The sequence below is a fragment of the Brassica napus genome, chromosome C4, assembly GCF_020379485.1.
Source record: "Brassica napus cultivar Da-Ae chromosome C4, Da-Ae, whole genome shotgun sequence".
Classification (NCBI taxonomy): domain Eukaryota; kingdom Viridiplantae; phylum Streptophyta; class Magnoliopsida; order Brassicales; family Brassicaceae; genus Brassica; species Brassica napus.
In genome coordinates, this window is record NC_063447.1 from 8,138,239 (window position 1) to 8,162,635 (window position 24,397).

A 24,397-nucleotide genomic window follows, 5' to 3' on the forward strand; every position below is an offset into this window, starting at 1 on the left:
TGTGAGAAAATCAATATGGTGATCATCTTTAGTAAAGGTGAGACAGCAAATACCAAAGCTCCTTCAGCAAGACAAGCATCTTCTGAGCTCTGCAGACAACAATTTTGTTCAACCAAGATTACTTTCAATTGAAAATAAGCAAAAACAAAAGATATATTCTTATTCATACTTGAAGAATCAAAACCGCAGCCCAAATCCAAATTGACCAAGACATGACATGAGATATGCCTATGTCAATGGACCCATCAGTCGCCAAGAGGAGCTCTGAATTGATAGCAATCAATCCCAGCTGTGTTTCACCCAATCGTAGAAAAAGAACGAAAGCCAAGCTAGCCCGTCCTGCAAAATCATACGAGCTTAGCATACCAGAGAACTACATCAGTAGCCAAAACATTTAATCTTTTGCAAGGATTGTCGGGATTCTTGGTAAGGGAATGACATCTTATGTAATGATTCTAGCTTTTGATTGAAGGTAAAAATGTTTCCATTTTCAGATGATTCTTTGATCTGTACAAGAAACGCCCTAAAATCAACTGCTATAGAAAAGTAGTGCTTCTTGCACCGAACTATCCAAAAATCCAAACAAATAAAAATTGGATTCGAAAATCTAAATTAGTATAAGAAATACGAAACCTAAGCCAAATATTCATTTTCATGCTTATTTTGATATAATAACTAAAATTTAAACACCAAAATATTATTAACTAAATTCGAAATGATTTAGGATGGAAAATAGATCTTAGATAAATTATAAACATATCCGAAACAATTCAAACATATATAAAATCTTCAAGACTGAATCCGGAAACACGATCCGAGGATACCCAAAACTCCCAAACAATCTAAAAACGGTTCTATCAAACCGAGAAAACAACAAACTAAACCATAACAGAACCGATGTTATAAATTGTACACCTTTTGACTAAAGCCCATAAAGATCACTCTTATCGGGCCCAAATATGTACAAGGGTGACTTCGTCGTATTTCTTCATTTCCATAAACCCTAATTTCGTCTTCAAAAACACATTTTCAAGCGAGGAGTCTCCGAAGCGATCGAGAAGAAGAAACCTCTTTAACCCCCGCAAAACAGCAATGCCGCCGAAGCTTGACCCGAGCCAGATCGTGGACGTGTACGTCCGCGTAACCGGAGGTCCGCTCGGTCTAGCTCCCAAGAAGATCGGAGAAGACATCGCGAAAGAAACCGCCAAGAAATTCGAGAAGTTGGACCCGAGCCAGATCGTGGACATATACCTCCGCGTAACCGGAGGAGAAGTCGGAGCAGCGAGTTCTCTAGCTCCGAAAATCGGTTCGCTCGGTCTAGCTCTCCCAAGAAGATCGCGAAAGAAACCGCCAAGAAGTTCAAGAAGGTGAAGTTGAGATTCCTGAGAATTAATAAAAAGGGGATTTAAAGATTTTATTTTTTTGTTTTTGAGATTTTAATTATGTTTCGGTTGAAAAACGTTTCTGTTGTTTTGCCGCGTTTATTTAATCACAGGCTTATGCAATGCTTTGCTACTTTTTCATGACCATTTTTAAAATGAAATGGTGGAACTTTATGCCTAGGAATCTCAATCTGTCTTAGTTGAGTAAATGCTCATCAAATGATATTTAACTTTTTTTTTATTCAAGATTATGCATAAGGTCATTGGGTGTTGATTCGCCTCCATTTCTTGATGAGTCTTTTACATGTCTAATGAACCTTGAGCAAACTGTGATGTAGTTTTGAATAAACAAGACCCAATAAAACAAGTATTAGATATGAGATTAAAAAAAACGAAGGCAGTGCCTGTCTTGTTTCACTGCAACTTCATCTACATTTCCCAAATTGTGCTCATCTTAAGCCTCCCGAGTAATGGTCTCAAATTAAGACAGTCGCAGCTTAGGTTCTTTTCTTTTCTTGTCTTATTGTATCTTCTTCGTTACAATTATCGGGTTTTTGCACTTTTTTTTTTTTTTGGTAAAATATTAAGATTATTATACCAAATTTTCGGTTTTTGACAGAAATACAAAATAACAAGAGGATTAAATGAAACTAAACAACAAGCATACAACGCACGACAGTCAAAACAATAACTAGAAAGAGGAGCAGCTCGATCGAAGAGAGTCGAAAGTATAACGAGGCGATGGCAAACCAAACAACACCAGAAAGATTAGAAGAGACAACCCGATTGCCACGAGATACCGAGAGATAGGGCGCCCTCAAACCCCAGAAGCACGGTTCCTACAGCTTCCTAGTCACTAAACCGCAACAAACTGAGCCTAGAATCCACCACGGACCTGCAAACCAACCCGGACAGGGAGACGCCGGGAGGATAAACCGACAAACCGATGATGCCGTCGTTCGGTAGAGATAACCGGAGATTACCGCCTCTAGCTCAAACTACCGTGACCGTATACACCCTTTTAACCAGAAGACCCGGAAACCGAACCCTAGGCCGGCGACAACCCATCACGCCTCCAGCCACAGCCACACCAGAAGTCAGAGATGAGCGCCTTCGAAACCTAGCCGACGCCACACGCGCTGCCAAACTCTGGAGAGGGCCGCCACAGTCAAGAGAAAATCGCCGGGAGACAACCAGACCAAACGTCGTCACCGAGGGAAGGAGGGAGCGGTCCTCACGCGCCTCCATGACCGTCGAGAGCCAGCAGATCTAGCAGAGCCGCACCGGACTGAACGCAGCAACACCACACCACCCACCGAGAAGAAACAGAGATAACCGGAGAACAGAAGGGAACAGAAGCAAACATCGAAAGGTGCCTCCGGCGACCGCAAAGCGGAGGCGGCCGCCGGAGTTAGAGGAAGCTTTTATGAAAACCCTAGTAAAGTTGAGAGAAAAGAGTTATTCTTGGGTTCACCCCCTAGGGTGAACCTCTAGGTTCACCAGCCAATAGGATTTCATTATTTCAAATTCGATATCTTTTAAAAAAGGAAACAAAATATTATCAAATTATATTATGTTTTTAAAATAAAAAAAGTGAAAAAAAAATAGCAACTACAGAAAAAAAAGAATTAAAAAAACATTTTTAACGTCGTCAGCAAAACACAAAACACTAAACCCTAAATCATAATCCCTAAACCCTAAATCCTAAACCCTAAACTCTAAACCCTTAGGTAAATCCTAAACCCTTGGGTAAACTCTAAACCCTTGGGTAAATCCTAAACTCTAAATAAAAACAGTAAACCCTAAAACTCTAAACCCTAAACCCTTGAGTGTTTTAGTGTTTATTGATTTTGTTTTAGAGTTTAAGATTTATCCTAGAGTTTAAGATTTATCCTAGAGTTTAGGGTTTACCCAAGGGTTTAGGGTTTAAGATTTAGGGTTTAGGGATTAGGATTTAGGGTTTAATGTTTTGCTGATGACGTTAAAAATATTTTTTTTTTGTAATTACTACTATTTTTTATTTATTTCTTTTTACCTTTTAATTTTAAAAAGATAATATAATTTGACAATATTTTGTTTCCTTTTTTAAAAGATATCGAATATGAAATAACACAATCCTATTGGTTGGTGAACCTAGAGGTTCACCCTCGGGGGTGAACCCAAGAATAAGTCGAGAGAAAATGTGTTTTAGGAGAGAGAGAAATCGAGTTAATACTCTGTAGTTTACTTTTCGGGTTTTTGCACTTCATTTGTAGATTCATTTCTTACTGGTTAGAGCATGATTATTGGGGGTTCTTAGAGCATGATTATCCCATGATTCTTAAGTGAGTTTCTTAATGATTATTTAATATTTTAAATGTATTTAAGTGGGGTTAAGAACTCTATTTAAGAAACTTCCATTTTGAGCGGTCCAATGAGAGTTTCTTAATTAGGGGTTCTTAAAAAAAAAAAAAAAATTTTGTAAAGATAAATTTTATTTATTAAAAAACATATTAAAAGATAATATTTAAAACATAGATTTTTTTTTTAAAAGAACATAAAAATAAAAATAAAGATTAATACAATAATCGAGAATAATTTGGAACATAAAAACAAACCGGGCATTAAACATTGAACATTGAAACCAAACCGGGCATTGAACATTGAAACCAAACCCCGCATTAAACATTGAAACCAACCGAGCATTGAAATAAAACAAACTGACCATTGAACATTTCACATAACATTGAAATAAAACACATAGACCAAAGATAGAAATGTACAAACATTTAACAGCTTGTTTTTGAGATTTAGATGAATATTTAGAAGATAGAAATTGTTTAGAAGATTGTTTAGAAGGTAGAAATTGTTTTAGAAGAATGTTTAGAAGATAGATTGAGAATGAAGAATATGAGAAAGAGAAGATGGCACGAAGGCAGAATTCTAAAGACGATACTTTCATTACAAGATACAAATTCAATACAAGATTGTATTTTAAAGACAATGACACAAGAAAACAACAAACACAACACCACTTCCGTGACTCATAATAGACAAGAATACAAGACACTCATTACAAGATAAAAAGACCAAACAAGTGTGTTGATAATAGAAGACCAAACAAGAGTCCGTGAGTGAATAATACACAAGGATAGAAAAGTTTGTGATACACTAGCAAAAAAAACGTGAGTGACGACAATGACACATCTTCACTAGGCCGATCATACAAAACGTTACTGCTCCCACAAGCACTTTTATGCCTTTGTCCTGTCCTGCATATCAGCAGCATACACTCATATCATACAAACCCAGAAATCACAGTCTCATAGTTTCGTTACAAAGCCTATATACAAGGATATAATCTATTAATCTCAAGCAAACCGTACTGGTCTTGTTTTATTTTCCACCTAAGTGATGTGATCAAACTTCTACCATTGTCATGTAATATAATTTTGACTAAAAACCAATTGAGTTTTACAGATAACATTAAATAACGAAACCTGATGGATCATGGGTAACACAATGAACCAATACTACTAAAGTCAACCAATAGAGAGAAGAAAAGAGGGTACAAACCTTGAGCTGGAGAAATCGCAAGCTCCTTAGCTTTCTTTAGAGTCAACCAGGGGCTTGTAATTTCTCTCATAACTGTATCACAACAACAAGACTCTCATCAGTTACAAGATTTTTTAGAGACAAATTCTATTAGGCTAATACACACACGATCTACAAGCACCGTATATATCATTCAAATCGAAGAAAGTACTAATCTTTCTAACAGTATCTATGGTCTAAACCAGAACCCAATGAATCGAAGCAAAGACCAGTCATTTATCGGAAAAAAAAAAAATCAAAAAAGTGGAATCGAGAATCAGAGGAAACGAAAGAGAGATTAGAGATGAATCAGATACAAACCTGGAGAGAGAGAGGTTGATTTGGTAGCTGAAGAAACAAAAGAAGAGTGCTAAAAACTCAGCGGAGAAGCCCAGAGGAGAAGGAGACGACGACAGAAGACGGAGATAAAAAAAAAATTGAAACTTCGTGGTTTTCCGACACGTGTTCTAAAAACCTCTATCTAAATCGGTTCCCAAATAGGGGTGTTCAATCCGGATATCGGCTCGGTTTCGGTTCGGTTTTTTTCGGTTTTCGGTATTTCGGTTAGTAAAATATAACTACCATTCTAAATCCATATTTACTTCGGTTCGGTTTATATACCGTCGGTTTTCGGTTTATTCGGTTTATTCGGTTTATTCGGTTTTATACCAAAAAACATAATTATTTAGTTTGAGATCATATAAAATGAATTTTAGAGTCATATTGTCAACACAATCATTTATTAAAAATATATTATATGTTCAAATAAATGAACAAAAACGTAAAAATGCTTCTACCATCAAATCTATAATTAAAACCAGAGCCTGAAATTTTGAAAATAAAAGTATGAAACAAAACAGAAACATGAAAGAAAAGTTTTTTCACTCTTTCATATTTGGTGTTCAGTAAAGTCATGTTTTTTCGATTGAACACGAAACTCTGTTTGTTTATAGATAAGAAAAAAGTTGTGAAAATTTTCCATTAATTATTTTTCATCAAATTTTTCATCTTCATATTAATTTAGTGAATACTAAAATAAAGAAAAAAGATATAGAAAAACTTAGAAAATAAGATGTATTGTTATTTAATTATAATTCAAGTGTTTTACAAATTATATAAGGTTCTTTATTACTATAACATTATGGTAATAGTTATTAACACAAATTTAACTTATATAACAAATAGATTTTCATGTATTGTTATAAAATAGATACATATTTACATGTTTCTACTTTTAATCGGTTTTGTTCGGTTTATTCGGTTTAATCGGTTATATACCAAACCATATCCAAATCCTACGGTTTTTATAAAATTATATCCATTCGGTTTATATGGTATATACCAAATATTGAACAGGCTCAAACTCTCCTATTAAGGATCGACTACTCCCATTTTAATTATTTTTGATTTAATTAAATTACTGATTTTCTTAAAAACCATACTTAAGGACCTGGGATAATGATGGTCTTAACGGAATATAAGAACCCGTCTCTTAACTTTTAACTAAAAAAGTTAAAAACAGACTCTTAAAACTCTTATTTAAGAACCGATTCTTAGTTTTTTTAGTTAAAAATTAAGATACGAGTTCTTATATTCCGTTAAGAACCCACCCTAAGAACCTCCAAATAATCATGCTCTTAGTCGAGATATCCAATGCGGGTTGGAGACTGACTTATTAACGTTAAAATTTACACATCGTTTAGAAAAGGAGATCAATAAAGAGAAGCAGAGTAATCGACTTTTTATCAGGGAACAAACTCACTGAAATTGCCAGGATGAAAACATAAAACACTCCATTGACTTGAATTCACACAAATAGAAGCAGAAGCAAAAAAAAAGACATAGGAGGACACATTTTAAAATCACGTGCCCAAATTAGACATAATAGTAACCACTTTTTTGTTTTGTTTTGTGTGGCTAAACTCAAACGTTGGCAGCACTTCTGAAGGATCCGAGGGATTTGGAACCAGAAGCTCTTAGAACGAATTGGTGATAAAATGCAGCTATGGCAGCTCCAATAAATGGTCCCACCCAGAATATCCACTGTAATGAAATGAGACCAAAAGTATTCAGTTATATTTTCCATTTAAAAAATATAACGATTGTTTAGAGAGACAGAAGAAACATACATGGTCATTCCACGGCTTGGACTCGTTGAAGATAACCGCAGCTCCGAAACTCCTGGCCGGGTTAATCCCGGTTCCGGTGATTGGAATAGTGGCCAAGTGTACCATGAACACCGCAAACCCAATCGGAAGTGGTGCCAACACCTTTCATGTATAACCACAAATTAATTACTCAGTTATAACATGTTAAACTAACCATCTTATATTATTGGAACTAGTTGATAATAAATACTTACGGGAACGTGAGAGTCTCGTGCGTTTCTTTTGGGATCTGTAGCGGAGAACACCGTGTAGACCAAAACGAATGTTCCGATGATCTCTGCCGCGAGTCCAGTCCCTGTGCTGTATCCGTCTGCTAGAGAGTTTGCTCCTCCACCGTAACGGACATAGTAAGAGCTTTGGAAAGCTTTGACGAAACCAACTCCACAAATAGCACCCAAACACTGAGCCACCATGTATAACACCGCTCTAATCAACGATACCTTCCGTGCCAAGAACAAGCCGAATGTCACCGCCGGGTTTATGTGACCACCTTCATAAAGTTTTGGGGTCAATTTCAAATAAACAAGAAATTTATAAAAGATGTGAACCGATATGAGCCGGACCGGTTTGTTATATTATTACCTGAGATACCGGCGGTGCAGTAGACAAGGATGAAGATCATGCCACCGAAGGCCCATGAGATGCCGAGGATTCCGACGCCTCCGCACTCGTCGCCTCCGGCCTTAGTGTCGGAGGAAATCTTGTAGCCGATGACAGTCAAAACAGTGACATACAAGAAGAGGAGAGTGGCTACGAACTCGGCTATGACGGCTCTGTACAAAGACCACTTAGTCAGCTCCTCCGCATCGAAAAACGGAGTTGGCGGCGGATCTTCGTAGTCCCTCGCCGCGAATCCCTCTGCTCCTTCCACGTCTTTAGCCATATCGTATTATTATAGGTAATGGATGTTTCTTCTTAGGAACTATTTTACTTCTGGTTGAGAATAAGCTAGAGCAAATGGTTCTTTATATAGAGTTAGCTCTTGATTTGTGCTACTGAGCGTATATCTGACACTTTTTTATCAACACATTTCAAATGTTATTTTGATGATATTTTGTAAGGAAATAAAATTCGGTAATTTCTTTTTATTGGATGCATTTTTGGTAGCAAAATTGACCTTGACTATTTAATGAAGAAAATAGTAATAATCTTTCTAGATTTAGTCATCAGTATTCACATAAAACGAATTGTGATTTGAGCCCATAGAGTGCATAAAATTCTATTAGCTAATTCTATATTTGCATGTAACATATAGTTTGTTTAACCTTTAGTCAACACTAAAAACAGGAAATAAATTAAATCTTTCTCATGCGGTAACATTTCCAAATAACTCCATTGTTTCTACTGAGACATCAACGTCCCATAGTAACGTCATTAAATTTGGTTAAAATGCGACCGTTGACAAACCAAGCAACAACCAATATTAAAACGTGAGCAAATTACTAGAGCGATGAACATAAACAATTGCGATATATAAATTATAAATTGCATATTGTTATACAAAACATAGCTGATCTGTAAGCTGTACCAACATTCATAATTGCATTGCTACTTTAAAGTTTTTGACAAATATTAAAATATCATTTGTAAGCATGAAAAAGTATTTGTCTCCATCGTATCAAAATATTCGTGTGTGTTCCTACCGTTTCTAGCACATTCTGGACTACTCTTGCATCTTTTTCATGCTTACACTAGTAAATATATCACAAGCGAATATTTTTTTTATAATGAAATTAGACTAATCTTGAATCATTTTTTGTGTTATAAAGCATAAACATGTAGTTTGAACCTAAACTTTATTTGTGCAATAAGCTGCAGAATGTAAACATAAAACGAACAACTAGTGTTAATTTTGTCACAGAACACTACATCAGTAATTATGACTCTATGATGCATTCACTATATGTATATTCACACATGCGTAAATCAGTGTATTTTTTGTTATCGTGGATTCATTGTCAGCAAATGTATATTACTTCGTCCAATAAAAGCAGAGGGACGTCGCTAAAACGATAAGGTTATGCAACATGGCAAAACAACAGCCACGAAAACCACAATACGCCACATTCCTTTTGTCCGTGTTCACGTTTATGTATTTTAATTTCATTTTCAATAAATAATTTGTGAACTGTATAATTTTGTGGGCGAATCTCTCAAAAAAATCCAAAAATGTTTTCAGATCAAAAGGATACTTTTGCATTTTTGAAAATATTACTAAAATTATTATTTAAAATTTTGATTATATATATTTTTAATCCTAAACGCATTCCCAATCTAAATTTTAAGTATAAATTAGTTAATTCTATTAGTGTTTTTAACTTTTTTACTGAAACTTATTTTCATCATTTTTCTCATTGTATATTATATTTTTGATAAACAAAAAAATTGTCCTATCCTAAAATATTTCTCTAATTCATTTTCTTACGGCAATACATATATTACATATGCATCTAATTATGGACGTAAGAAAATTGCAATTGGAATTGAGGATAGAGGGAGAGTGATAGGAAATGATTATTGACGGCTTGTGGGTCTCACTACGTGGCGCGACAAGAGTGGTTAAGTGGAACCGACGGCTGGACTGAGTTGGAGTTAATCGGACGGTGCCGATGTATTTGTCGGAGCTTTTGGACGGTTTCTCATGCGCAGTGAACCCCACCTTCCACGTCACCTACCCCAGTTCCATTAGATTTCGACCTTAGTGGAAACAGAACCACTAAAACGACGCCGTACCTTCTATCCTGTCCATGTAATAATTATTTATTGTAATGGTAGGGTTAGGTTAAACATATATGTAATAATTTATGCTTTATATGTGGCTATTTAGCTTTTTTCAAGAGAGTATTGTAGATACAAGATTAAAGTAGCAATTGAAAGATGTTAGAATATACATATCACAAGTCTCACCCTTAATCAACCTTATCTAGCTATATAAAAGTTTTCCACTTATAACATTATGACACCCTAATTAAAATCAAATGTTCAAAAACTTTGCAAACGTCTGCAATTTGATAAGATTTATTTACTATTTTTATGTGCAAAAGAGTGACAGTTTATATTATTCTAGGGGGAGGACAAGGCTCATGACATATGGACAAGGGGAAAGAAAATATAGCCGCATATAGTATATTAACGTCGGTCCAAATGAAAGCTACGTTTAGGTGTGGGGCGGCGAGGCTAAGTTAATTTAACCATAAAACTCCATTATCTACCATAATTTAAGAATTAAGAGGTCGCTGTTCTTACAACCATTCTTCTACATTATCCAAACCTCAAGTAAATTCAGATTAAGTTTATAAGATTAGTAACACTAACTAAAGCCAAAAATAAACTTGAGTTATAACTTCGTTAACAAAAACATATTCAAATACAATCATTTTGATATGACAAATACTAATTTAGATGAAAAGATAACATATGGATCCACAACAATTTAATTTATAGGACTGTTTACTTAAATATATTATGAAAATCCGAATTATGATAACAAATGCATATAATGGAATATATTACGCAATACTGTATTGTTAATTATGAAGCAATGATTAGATTGGTTATATCATGACAGCTTGCTAGGTAATTAATTAGTGGAAGCTAGTTTCCACAAAAATAATCATAATCGTCACATACATTTCTATATTCAGTTCAATGAAACGAATAATTGGATAACCATTAACCTGCCACGGAAAACATTATTTGTAAACTAATACGCACACCTTACAATTATTAACATGTATATACAGAAGTAATCAGAGCATTCACTACGAACTCACTCTATATAAACAACCTTCCTTTATCCCTCCACAATCACAAAACAAGAACAATAACCAAAAACACATTTTCTTGATATATTAAAATATTAAATGGCGAAAGAGGTGGAAGGAGCAGAGGGATTCGCTTCGAGGGACTACGAAGACCCGCCGCCAACTCCGTTTTTCGATGCGGAGGAGCTGACCAAGTGGTCTTTGTACAGAGCCGTCATCGCCGAGTTCGTAGCCACTCTCCTCTTCTTGTATGTCACTGTTTTGACTGTCATCGGCTACAAGATTTCCTCCGACACTAAGGCCGGAGGTGATGAGTGCGGAGGCGTCGGAATCCTCGGCATCTCATGGGCCTTCGGTGGCATGATTTTCATCCTTGTCTACTGCACCGCCGGTATCTCAGGTATTAAGATAACAAACCGGTCCGGTTCATATCGGTTTATACTTTTAATAAAAACGTAGTCTTTGGTTTCTTGTTTATTTGAAATTGACCCCAAAACTTTGTGAAGGTGGTCACATAAACCCTGCGGTGACGTTCGGCTTGTTCTTGGCAAGGAAGGTATCGTTGGTTAGAGCGGTGCTATACATGGTGGCTCAGTGTTTGGGTGCGATTTGTGGAGTTGGTTTCGTCAAAGCGTTCCAAAGCGCTTACTACGTACGTTACGGTGGAGGAGCAAACTCTCTAGCCGATGGATACAGCACAGGGACTGGACTCGCTGCAGAGATCATTGGAACATTCGTCCTGGTCTACACTGTTTTCTCCGCTACAGATCCCAAAAGAAATGCCCGAGACTCCCACGTTCCCGTAAGTATTTATCATCAGTTACTTCCAGTTACAAATATAGTTAAGTGAACTTATGATATAACTAATTAATTTGTGGTTATGAATTATGAAATAAAAGGTGTTGGCGCCACTCCCAATTGGATTTGCCGTGTTCATGGTACACTTGGCCACTATTCCAATCACCGGAACGGGGATTAACCCGGCCAGGAGTTTCGGAGCTGCAGTTATCTACAACGAGTCCAAGCCGTGGGATGACCACGTATGTTCTAATCAAACTATTGTTATATTTTTTTTAGTGGGATAATAGTACTGAATATTTTTTGGTCTCATTTGATAACAGTGGATTTTCTGGGTGGGACCATTCATCGGAGCTGCCATAGCTGCATTTTATCACCAATTCGTCCTAAGGGCCTCTGGTTCCAAGTCCCTCGGTTCCTTCAGAAGTGCGGCCAACGTTTAAATTTAGCCACACAACACAAAATAGCAATTACAAAATGATTGTTATTATGTATGTACAAAATTGGCAACTTTGGTTTTAAAATCTATGCTCTGTTTTATTCCTTTTGTCTTTCCTAATTTCTAGCTTCATTGTGGGATATGTGAATGTTTGTGTACTCGGGAAAAACAATCAATGAAATCAAATTGTTTTTGCCTTGTTTAACTTTTTTTTTACTACCATCAACATTTTCAAAAATAAAATGTTAGAAGTACTACAATTTCAGATAAAATCAACAAATGGTTCAACACTTGATGAACGTATAGGTTTCATTTGATTCACGTTAGCCTCTATGGTATGAAGAGGAGTAAGACATATCAAACGAACTGAACGTAATAATCTCCAGTTGGATGACGCTAGTCTAATGTGCGTGAAAGTGAACACTTTTTATGTTAGACATTCCCATTCACTATTTCTACAAGCAATTAGATTTTGTAATGGTTCATACAATTATGTGCCTTTTTCTTAAATATACAAAGGTCATCTTCTAAAATAACAAAATGAAAAAAAAAATAATAATAAGATGGACACACAAGTTTGGAGCGATTTAAAATATAATTAAAAGCCGCTAAAGTTCTTCAATCTACAAGTCGATTATCCAAATGCAGCTCAAGACCAAAATAAGGGTGTAAGATCATCTTCAACAGCCACTTACTCTTCATAATTTGAGGGATTTTCTTTCAAAACAAATATGATGTTCACATGGCTTCCTTTCAAAACTAATATGATATTGTCCCAGTGATTAAATTAACTGGAACCACCCACCTTGCTGATCAAATCTCAAAGATACAAATCTTCTGGTCCCTTTTATCAAGACAAATCCAATTCCACACACTTCTGGTCAAGGTGAGATAATCACGTTTTCCTTTTCTTGAACCAACCCAGTAAAGTCCTGAGGTAAGAAAGGTAGAGTCATTTGAATTATTTTCATCATAAACTCTATCTTGATTAATTCCAAAATCTTCTCTCTTTGTATTTTCTCTTAAGCCGAGTTTTATGCTTTCTAGGTTTTAAGAAGTTGTAATCTATTAAATCCCCTCCCCCTATGTACCTTTTTATTCACCGTGAAACAACACTTGTCCTCTCTTTACATAGTTTGAGACATGTATACCTTATTAGTTCAATATAAGCTTGTGTTTACTACAAGTATCACACAATTTGTATGATACACATTGATCCACTCTTCATCTCACATCATCCCAAAAATCACTGGGCTGATTATTTTTTTTTGGTAAATTCACTGGGCTGATTTAGTTTGAGTAGCTCAAACTTTTAGCCACCCTTGCTTTTGCTTTTGAGATCCTACAAAACTTGTGATAGTCCTGAGCTTGTATCACTGTCCAGCTGGATTTTATGTCTGCGCATCTTGATGGCTCGTTGTTGTAGTTGTTAGTTATTACACATCCATATATTGGTTATTGGATTGGATTAATTTATTTTCTTGTAGCTCACTCTGTCTAGAAGACCGTAGATATAGAACAATATAATAAGATGTTTTCCATCTTTCTTTTTGTTAATAGATTATGCAAGGATTGCGTCTGTGTCTTCGTTATTGTTTTAGACTTTTATTGTGAGTTATTCAATTTTTGCTATTCTTTATCCAGTCTGAAGTAAATCGGTTTGTTTCTAAGGTTAGTCTTTAAGCTTTTCCTGTCTTGGGGCATGTCTTTGGAGGTTTGGAATAGAGAAAAAGACAAAAATAGCACTAAATCAAGTTAAGTTTTTGTTCCCAAACTAGCATTTAAGGTCAAAAGTCACAAAAATATCACTTAATGTTTTATCAAAAGTCACAAACTTAGGGTTTAGAGTTAAAGGGTGGGGTTTAGGATTTAGGGTTTAGAGTTTAGGGTTTAGGGTTTAGGGTTTAGGATTTAGGGTTTAGGATTTAGAGTTTAGGATTTAGGGTTTAGGATTTAGGGTTTAGGGTTTAGAGTTTAGGGTTTAGAGTTGAGAAATGAGTTTTTGGGGATAAGATTTCAAATTTTGAAAAATAAAAAAATTAAAATTTTCAAAGGATAAACTTAGAAATGTGCTATTTTGATCATTTTAGTTTTTGAGTGCTATTTTTGTGATATAAAAAAATTGCTATTTTGGAGGTTTGCCCTTTGGAATATCCCGGTTTTGTATTTCACAAATGTATTACACCATGTATGGAAAAATATAAAGATGCTCATAGAGATCTAGGATTCTATAAAAATGCAAAACTATAATCATCACACAAAAATAATTCTATATAATTGTACGAACGAAATTATTGTTTAGTTACATGTCATAAATAGGACACTAGAAAAATATTACATCGCCTGCAGGGAACCACAAGATTCTCTAGGGTAAACAAACTTTTAATGCCCTGAACTTCAGCGAAACTTTTCCAACTAAAAAAACCCAACAAAGAATATAAGTATTCATTTAACTTTCTCAAGAAAATACAAGAAAAAAAAAAAAAATGTAAAACCCATTATTACGTATAGCCCAACCTTCGGTTCTCCGGTACGAGTTTCTCTCCGAGCCTCGCAGGCTCCGACTTACAGCGCGTGAGTACCATACACCGTCGTTGTGGCGTCCCCAAAACGCAACGTTTCACTTCTTCCGTAACACTCGAAACCGACACATTATCCGGCGATGCAGTGACGTCATTACCATGTCGTTGGAAGTGAGATTCCTTTGTCTCTTCTTCCAAAAAGTTATCACCCAATGAAGGAGATCTATACGGTGCAGATCTGCATCGTGTTAGTAAGAAAGCGTTTCTCGGCGGCGTAGCTGGGAATGACTTGTCTGAATCTGCCTCATCTTCTTCTTCTTCTTTACGTTCTTTCTTTCGAACCTCCTCTCGTTCTTCTGGCTCCACCGTTGACCGGCTAAAGATAGGCTCACTCCTCGACGAGCTTGATCTCTTCTCTGACTTTCTCGAGAAACTAACATTAGTAAACGACTTCCACTTGCGCCAAGCGGGGCTAAAGCAAGTCGGTTTCAGTTTCCCGGAGAAAGGGTGGCACGAAAACGCGTTCTTGACCCATCCACACCGTCGACGGCTCTCCGTTGCACCGCCATGCAAGTGACCTCCGTTGACCCGGTTAGTTCCGGGTTTGGGTTTCTTCGACCGGGTTATCCTTACTTGGCCCATGCATGTGACCTTAGGCGAAGAGGGTTCTTGCGTCTCCGTCGCGTTTTTTCGCCGAAAAAATATAGGTCTTCTTGAACGGGGACGAGAACGGGAACGGTGTCTGCTTCTGCTTCCGGCGTTGGTCCGCAAAAACCGCATAAGTAGAGCCGGGTTTTCGGTTCGACCCGGACTCGAAATGGGTCTAGAAGAAAAACTCATCTTCTTGTTGACTAAATTTTTTTTTGAAGCTCTCACTCTTTTTAATGTTTTCTCATCTCTGGTCCCTATATGATTCAGATCGAAGCTTGTGTAATTTTCTATTATATTTTTATGTTCACACGTTTGGTTAGGGAAAATTGACGGCCAGGATCTTTTATACAAGATCGATGGTTCTGCACGGTTATCCCTTTTCTTACAATAAGATGTTGTAGTTTTTGTCTGTATGCTCTCGAGTTGCTTGTTAAGATCTCTTGTTGGATTCACTTTTCGGGACATCTTACTTTTAGTTCAAAATCAATATCCTGACACTCTTTTTAAGTAATGAAGAGCACGGATAGTCATTTTACCAATCAGGTTGAAAAATACTTCAGCTAACTTTCAGCTGAATACAACTAAAAGTAGTGTAAATGAAAAAAAAAGTAGTGTAAATGATCTCATTTGTTTTGAGTAGAGTAAACATTTACTCTCGCTTTCAATTTTATGTTCATTCTTTTTTCTCTTCTTTGTGTAACTGTGTTACTCTTAATTACGCTGACAACACCACGTATAAAAACATGGTACATTATATATATGAGTTATTTTCACTCTAAGGCACTTTCCGTGTTTCTATGTCATAAAAAGGCATTTTCCGCTACTGGGACAGTTTCCATGTGAAAAGACTCAATTTGTCCTTAAGAAGACCTAACCAGCTTGTCCCTTTTCTCGTTTCTTAGTTTGGTTGTTTGAATTTCAAATTTTAAAATCCGTGTGATGGGTCCATAGGCGAAAGAAACCTCAGTTTCAATTAATATAAATTTTAAAGACGTATTTGTAAGGATAATTATTCACTTTCATCTTTGCTTTTACCGAGACCAGAAGGAGAAAACGAAGAGGCGATTACGGGGGTAAAAATCGACGGCGAGGTTCGGCGACGTTAAACGAGATGTCTCGACGGCGGAGTCTGCGTGGTAAAGAGATTGCCGAAGGTTAGAAAAACGCATTCCCCCCTCTTAGTTTGATTTAGTTTTTTGTGTATTTGGTCCTGAATATAATTGTCTGTTATTTTGATTGGAGCAGAGGGGGTAGAGGATGTACCGGCTAGGCTACCGGAGAGGTTATTTGCAACGGATCGGTACCCATGCGAGAGAATCAACATGTACTCGACTATAGATTATCTACTGTGCGTTAGAGACGCACTAAACGGCACCGAGGAGATGGCGATGTTGTTGAGGTCTTGCTTTGGAAGCCTTTTTAGGTTGCTGGTGAGGAGGTTGCTGATGGGGAAAGTGATACACGGGATGCTGACTAGGCATGTGTTAACGAAGAAGAAATATGAGTTGTGGCCGGTTTTTGGTGGAAACCCCTTTAGATTTTCTTTGGTGGAGTTTGGGGAGGTGACTGGGTTGCCCTGTGGTGAGTTCGAAGAGGGTTATAGCATCGACTACGAATTGCAGCCAACGGAGGAGAACTAGGCGTACTGGGAAAGGTTGATTGGTCCTGACCGGGATGCGACAATCGAAGAGCTTGCGGCGATGGTTGTAGGCGACACGGTGATGCCGGCCTCGCACAAGTTGAGGTTGTGTTTAATAATAATTGTTGAAGGGGTGCTAGTGCCTACATCTCAAAAACAGAAGCCAAGTCTGAAATATGTGAATCTTGTGAAGAATCTCAAGAAGTTCCTTGCTTTTCAGTGGGGAAGGGAGTCGTTTTCGTGGGCAATAAGGACGATGAAGCCAGGTCCAAAAGTGATGGGTAAGTGCGAGGATCCAACTGGCGATTTATGAAAGAAGCTGAGGCAGAAGACTATTGGGATTCTGGGTTTTCCGCTGGCGTTGCAGTTGGTGGCATTTGAACTTATTCCCCAGTTGCTCAAACAAGCACGCGGTGATGATCGCACTACTTTGCTTACTTTCCCGGGGCAGGTATTGCCACAGCATGCAGGGTTGACTGTGGTGGATTTGCGCAAAACGGAGCATGATGCGGGGGTAAGGACTTTGTTTTATGTTTCTTGGTCTTAGATGTTTAGTAGTTATTGTACCCTGGTACAATAATATAGTGTACATGAAAAGGCTTATGTTCCCATGTATTTGTATTATAGTTGTACACAAATACTTGTAGCGTGCACACAACTAAACCACTCATGCGTAGTTGTACACATGGACGTATAAAATACTTAACGGGTTTTATACGATTTCCTTTTTGCAGTTGGTTGTGCAGCCAATGATGGAGATCAGTGGTACGCATGACGAGCGATGGGCAGCCTGGGATGATGAAAAGTATGACAAAAAGGTGGACAACATGCTTGGGATGATAAAAATCGGGCATGTGTTTAGCAAGGGTGATTGGGGCGGCGGCGATGGAGGGGATCCAATTTACAAGTACCGTGAGAAAGTGAATGCTAAGAAGCGGAAGGGCGCAGCGCACGTTGGAGTTACTGAAGCACCAGTTTTAAAGCAGAGACGTGTCAGTGGTTATTTCAGGCGTGAAGCTATGGTGGGTGCAGAGCAGTATAGGAGGATGGAGGTGCATGTCCAAGAACTGGTGTTAGAAGTTCAGCAGCTCAAAAACGTGGTGGAGAAACAAGGTAGGAAGTTTGAGAAATGGAAGACCTTTGTTAAGGGGAAGAGCTCAATCAAAAAACAAGGGAGTATTAAGAGTATGACCAAAAGAAGAACCGTAGAGGGAAGGAAAGGAACCGAACGACGTTTCCAGGACGAGGAGGCGGAGGACGACGACGACAGTGTGGAGGATGGTGTTCCAGCTTTCAACGCCGGTGGCACGCAGGGTGAAGGAGACGTGAGAACACCTGAACCAAGTTCTCGGTCAATATCGGAGGATAGACCGGCTTTGTTAGTTAGATTTCCACCGGGCGACGGTGTGCCTTTGCAATGGGTTGAACCAGGGTCTACGGACAAAGTTGTATATCGTGCCGTGCACAGTCAAACTTTCTTTGTGCACAGTGAGGAAGAGGTTTGTTATGCGCCTTTGTGAAAATAAAACGTAGAGGATTATCTAAGAAATTAGGTGTTTGAGATGCTGTGCAGGGTAGCAGCGTTGGTGGTGGGAGCCGGGATCAGGGAGGATCGGGTGACGGACTGGACGCGAGTGTAAGTTATTTGTAACATATTTTTTATGTTTGTATTCAATGAGGGAATTGAAGTTGATGGCCTTAAATGCGTTTTTCAGGCAATGGCCGATTTGGATGCTCTAGTGTTGGCTGCTTCCGGAAATATGGCTGGTGGCAGGCAATCAGAGGTACGAAATATTTTGCATTGGCTTGATGCTCTAGTTATAGTAATGTTATTGATGGTGGTTCACTATTTTTGTTAGGGGACCCCTCCCGAGGTGGCTGATATTGCGCCCCTTAGGGGTTGTTAGGAAACTGGGGTTGGAACAGAAGCTGAGAAAAAGGTATGTTTTGATTTTTTATCAGACTCTTTGAGTGTACATATGTACTAAGTAATTTTTAGATGTACATGAGTGCAAAGAACCAGATGTATGCATACGTGGACCGTATAGTAACCTTTTTATTTTTCTGCGCAGGAGGAGAACCCCGATGAAGCTGAGGGAATGGATGAGCAACCGAGTGTGACTGAGGCTGGGAGAAAGCAGGTACCATTGTGTGGCAATATAATCTTGGCAGACTGATGTGTATGCGCCCGTGTCCTCTATAGCTGAGTAAGATTGATGTATTTGTTTCTGCAGGAGGGGCAGAGTGGTGGGACCGATGGATTGTGTGGCGACGTGCTTGAAAACAAGAGAGAGGTTTAGTTTTGTGATAAAAAGTCTTGGTCTCCACAACTCATTCGTGATTGTTGGTGCTTCAGCCGTACTAACGGGCTTGATATTGTTGTTCAAGATTTTTTTGAGAACCTTGGGACAGTCGCTGGGCTGGGTGAGGCTAATAAGTTGGTGATAGAGACAGAGGAGAAGGTATTTTTACTCTTATTCCGTAAATTTTAAGTTGTTGTAAGATAGTTTTTTTAGGTACACATGTACTATATACTTTGTGAGTACACATGTACTATATACTTTGTGTGTACATATGAACTATGCACTTTTGTGTGTACACATTTACTATATAGTGAGTATTCTTTTATTTTTTGCGCAGGCGGAGAAGCCCCAGGGAGCTGGGGAAAAGGCTGAGCAACTGAGCGTGGATGAGGCAGGCAGATCTGAGGTATCATTCTGTGGCAAAGTTATCTTGGCAGACTGTCATATGCGAGCGTGGGCTCTATAGCTGAAAAAGTTTGATGTTTTTGTTTATCCAGGAGGCCAAGAGTGGTTGGACTGATGGATTGGGTGGTCAAGGTGGTGACGTTACTGAAAGCGAGAGACAGCTATAGGTCGTACGAGGTTTTTACTTTGTTGTATGCGTGACATATTAGACATTTTAGGGTGTTTAGGTCGTACTAACAGTTTTTTGATATTTATGGTGTTTAGGATGCCCCTGAGAATGTTGGGGCAGTGGTTCTGCTGGGTGAGCCTAATAAGGTGGTAATAGAGAAGGTAATTGTGCTTGATTTCCGTCGATTTTATCGTCCACGTGTACGTTATAGTTTAATGGTGTTGTTTGTCGGCTTTGAGCAGGAGGGTAAAGCTGAAGAAATGGGTGAGGAACTTAGGGTGGAAAACGAGAACGATGAAAGCGATAGCCAGGTTTAGTTTTGTGTCCACCTACCGTAGCATAGTTGTATACTTTTTTTAGTACACGTGCGGGTAAGTGAATCAGGCTTTTTGGTTCATGGCAGGTGGGTGATTCGGAGGATGCGGAGATAACAGGGGTGGGTCCAAAAATGGCTGTTTTGGATGCTAGTGATACATCTGATGGGGGCCAGACTACAAGGCACGAGCCAGTTGAACATGAAGGGGAGCTGGCTGCAGTGTTGCTGGCAAAGGATCAGTACATTACACCGGCTATTATCCCAATAGCTGAAGATTGCGATTACGCCTACTTCGAACGAGTGCTGCTTGCCAACCTTAAAGTGTAAGCGTTGAATATATATTTTAATTTGTGGTTACATATATAGACAATTGGTAGTGGTGTGTTACTTGCAGGATGCATACTAATGCGGGTGGATATGATCTGGACAACGAGTTTTTCATAGATCTGGCGACACCTTGCAAATGGGTTAGTAGCACGGTATGTATTTTCTCCTGGGCTTTGTGTTTAGTGGTACTATGAACTCTGGTTCTTGGGTTTGATTCGTGTACATAATGTTTGCCTTGATTAGCATATGGATGTGCTGGCCGACTACGTTGGAAGATTGCATGCGGAGTACTTAAGAGTAAACCGGGCGATGTTGGTTGCGCCATGGTTTTCAGCACACTTGCAAGTGAAGGAGAGGTCTGTCAAAGCGGCAAGACGCAAAACCCGCATAGCAACTGATGTGAAGCTAACAAAGTTCCTTACAAGGGAGGGGAAGAAGTGGGGTGTTGACGTGGACACGCTGTACGCCCCTATGATTTGGGGGGGGGTCATTGGGTGGGGCTTTGCATACGGCTGGCGACGTGGGATATGTTGGTATTTGATCCGAACCCCTGTTTGAAGACTGAGGACGAAGTAGCTTCGATGATGGAACCTGTTGCGGCAATCCTGCCTTACCTTGCGAAGAAAGTGTGTCCACCGCATGCTGTTGGGGAGCATCAGCTGGCGCCGTTCCATGTTGAGAGGGTAGTTGGTTTGTATGAAAACCGACGGAGCGGGGACTGTGGGCCTTTGGCCATTAAATTCCTGGAAATGCACGCGACTGGCAATGACTCACCAACGATGGCTTGCCTGACTGATGACCTGGTGGATATATTCCGGAAGCAGTATGCGATGGAGATTTACAAAGACTGGGCAGTGCCTTTGTACTTGTGATGATTGCGGAGGGAGGGTTTATTTTGTGTTGTTGTGACATTGCAGAATGGGTAGGAGGTATTTTTTTGTTTTGAAACTATTTTTGTTTGAAGAACATGTTATGTCATGACGGATTTTGTAGTATCGGGTATGTTCGGACGTTAAGGAAAGAAAATCTGATCTATATACTTATCGTTGCATTATTGTTTGGTCGAACGGCAGCAAGATACATATGATTTAGTCTGTGTGTATGTTAAGACGAATGTACACATGGACACCTTTAGTATGCGATGTATACATGTACACATGTAGTATGCGGTGTCCACCTGGAGTATGTAAAACGAATGTACACATGTAAACATGTACACCTGTAGGTGGAGTCAGGGGAGGAAACGTTTGACGAGAGTGTCCACACTAATACTTGTAAACGTGTACTTAAAGTAAAATTAATGTATGTACTGATTCTCCAATGTGTACATGTGTACAATGTATTGATCTGTGTGTTAGGTGGAGTTGGGGGAGGAACCGTTTGTAGAAATCGTCTAATACTTGTAAACGTGTACTGAAATGTATTTGTACGTGTAAGCATGTATGGACGTGTACATGTGTACACCCAAACGTGTAGTTAAATTTAATGCCGAAATTATTATTGTAGAAATCTCTTGGGGTGGAGACCAAATAGTAAAAGCGTCTTCAAAACAACTCATACATGTTCATAATTGCTTAGACATGCAACAAAACCAAAAAATCCCAAAAGAACTGAGAAGTGAGCTGATGAAAGGTGAAGGCGCTATCCAAAAGCGGGACCTTGTGGATATCGAATTCACCCCCATTATATGGGAACCTTGCAATTGGTCCTGTTGTGGCCAGAAACACCACAACGACCACACCTGTTGAGTTTGGTTTTCTTGGGAACCTGAGGAGATGAGATTATGAACTTCTAATCAGTTTGGTGTGAAAATGAAACTATGAAAAGAAGAAAGAGGAGTTTGGTAACCTGTATTTCTCATGTGGAAGGGATGCGTTTGTCCTTAGGACGCCCAGAGGGGCGACGGGTCTTGGGAGGCTGTAGGGAGAGGTTTTCAATAGCTGGAGGCAGAGGGTGGTCCCCTAAAAGGGCCTCGGGGTAAATGACACAGGAATATGTTTCTTTCCATGTTTGTGTTTTGTAGCAGTCTCTAAAAAGTTGGGAATGTGGATAACCGATGGAATCAGCGGCCAACAGAGCATTTCCGCAAGGGATTTTGAGGTGTTGGAAGACTTGGCATGTGCAAACTTTGTTATCAAGAGAAACAGTGTTTGTAACGCCCCCGAACCATTCTAGGCATATGTCAAACCACCGGCCAACAATCAAACAAGAACATGACCGACGGGCCGACCGTCTACCAAGGATCGGGAGCGCTACATGACGGGTTAACGGCCGATCCGGCCAAGGTCACAAAAAGTGCAATTCGTAACTAGGCCAGTCCGCCCGCTAACACGTCCCGTCAGACCAAAGCCTAAGGCTTCTCAACCCGTACCCCAATCTGATGTTGTGTTAGCTTGGACAAGCTAATATCAGAAACAACAAGGCATTTACACAAAACATCGCTTTATTTATCTTATATAATATCTGGTTTTCAACACACAAAATATTACACAAGTAGTGGCATGCCAAGAAAGCGAAAATACATACTTATAGTCTGAAAGCGTCTTAAGCAAAAAGATGCAAATCTACACCAGCCAGCCTAGCTTCCCGCGACCTCTACAAGCTCGCTACTGGTCACCTGAAACAACAACGAGTGAGGAGTGAGTAATCTAGCATTACTCAGCGAGTTACAATCCCCAACTAACAAATACAACCCCTCGCTATCCCAGCCCAAACAATCTAAAGCGAGAAGTTCACCTAACAACACAATTCAATAACAATAAGCAATATCAGAAATACGCAGCGGTAAACGATAGCAAGATAACTAGCATTATGCTAATTACAAGCTCATCACCAAACTCAAACTCGACTTAAACCAGAGTTCAATAACCCGAAACACGATATAATATATATAACAAACTCGGGCCCTGGTGACGTTATGTTCCTCCTTCACTATCGGCAATATCATATCTTCCTACCACAAAGGCCAGAAGAAGGAACTTTCAACCGACCGCGGCCCACAGTCCTTCGGGTAGCCGCGCGACAGCCCACAGTCCTTCGGGTCACTGCCACATTACACCGTCGTGTAATCACTCAGCCATAGGCCATGACCCCGTCTATCTGAGTCTTCCCGATCCAGCGAATAAGGGGTTTCCTTGAACCCGCCGGGTATGAGGTCTGAATGAACACTAACTCACCCCAATATGCCTAGCATTGTGGGTTACACAAATGCTATCGGCCAATATACGATTAATACTAAACCCGGTAAAAATAACACAAGGTTCCTAATATTAATCACCACACAATCAACACATTCCACCTCAAACATGCCTAGCATTGTGGGTTACACAAATGCTATATGGCCAAAATATGATTACTACTAAACCCGGTAAAAATAACACAAGGTTCCTAGTATTAATCGCAAATTAACACAATCAATCATATTCCAGAATCTAGCATAAAGACTAATTCCAGAATACCTAACTATCCACAACTTAGCGATATCATCTAAGCATTCCGCATTCGCTAACTAACCAATCAACCTACATTAGCATGCTACTACGGTTCTCAAACAACTAAGCATGCTATCAACTCAATCAACCAAACCTCAACTATTAACTAATCAAACCGTTACTCAGTTAGACCCGGCCACCTGCCATGATCCAACTTCCAAGTAACGGGAACCTGCATGAAAACAAATCAGCAATCAATTGATCATAACTCACAGTTTTTGGTTGACCGTGGCCTTGACCCCAAACCCGACTTCTGCGATCCGAACCCTTTCTCGACCTTCTCAAGTAGACCCACGTCCAGACTGGTCTTGAACTGGTCTCCACTATATCTGATCTCCCTTCACTTGAACATAACCTTCTTCAGGTGCTGACTCAAAATCGGCAGAATAACAGTTCTCGAAATTTGCCTAAATCGCTCGAAAACTATCGAAACTCGATCTTTCTTTCTTT

General features: G+C 39.0%; 3 protein-coding genes and 2 long non-coding RNA genes across 5 annotated transcripts; 2 read left to right on the forward strand and 3 right to left on the reverse strand.

Moving 5' to 3' along the window:
• The first annotated feature begins 69 nt into the window (after positions 1 to 69).
• On the forward strand, positions 70 to 1,623 carry LOC125585473. The gene is made up of 2 exons (XR_007322390.1): positions 70 to 1,150; positions 1,268 to 1,623. It is a non-coding gene; the product is annotated as an uncharacterized LOC125585473 (long non-coding RNA).
• Positions 1,624 to 4,300: 2,677 nt separating this feature from the next.
• LOC106396223 lies at positions 4,301 to 5,469 on the reverse strand. The gene is made up of 3 exons (XR_001279442.3): positions 5,277 to 5,469; positions 4,938 to 5,009; positions 4,301 to 4,633 (listed from the first exon to the last, which is right to left on the reverse strand). It is a non-coding gene; the product is annotated as an uncharacterized LOC106396223 (long non-coding RNA).
• Positions 5,470 to 6,671: 1,202 nt separating this feature from the next.
• LOC106396224 (aquaporin PIP2-2) lies at positions 6,672 to 8,207 on the reverse strand. The gene is made up of 4 exons (XM_013836564.3): positions 7,706 to 8,207; positions 7,318 to 7,613; positions 7,085 to 7,225; positions 6,672 to 6,998 (listed from the first exon to the last, which is right to left on the reverse strand). The coding sequence occupies exons 1-4, from the start codon at positions 8,004 to 8,006 to the stop codon at positions 6,879 to 6,881; spliced, it is 858 nt and encodes a 285-aa protein (XP_013692018.1). The 5' UTR covers positions 8,007 to 8,207; the 3' UTR covers positions 6,672 to 6,878.
• Positions 8,208 to 10,708: 2,501 nt separating this feature from the next.
• Positions 10,709 to 12,329, forward strand: LOC106396434 (aquaporin PIP2-2). The gene is made up of 4 exons (XM_013836821.3): positions 10,709 to 11,287; positions 11,394 to 11,689; positions 11,787 to 11,927; positions 12,009 to 12,329. The coding sequence occupies exons 1-4, from the start codon at positions 10,987 to 10,989 to the stop codon at positions 12,126 to 12,128; spliced, it is 858 nt and encodes a 285-aa protein (XP_013692275.1). The 5' UTR covers positions 10,709 to 10,986; the 3' UTR covers positions 12,129 to 12,329.
• Positions 12,330 to 14,317: 1,988 nt separating this feature from the next.
• Positions 14,318 to 15,550, reverse strand: BNAC04G08110D. The gene has a single exon (XM_013835447.3). It carries the CDS (start codon positions 15,484 to 15,486, stop codon positions 14,626 to 14,628), a length of 861 nt encoding a protein of 286 aa, XP_013690901.1. The 5' UTR covers positions 15,487 to 15,550; the 3' UTR covers positions 14,318 to 14,625.
• Between the last annotated feature and the right edge of the window lie 8,847 nt (positions 15,551 to 24,397).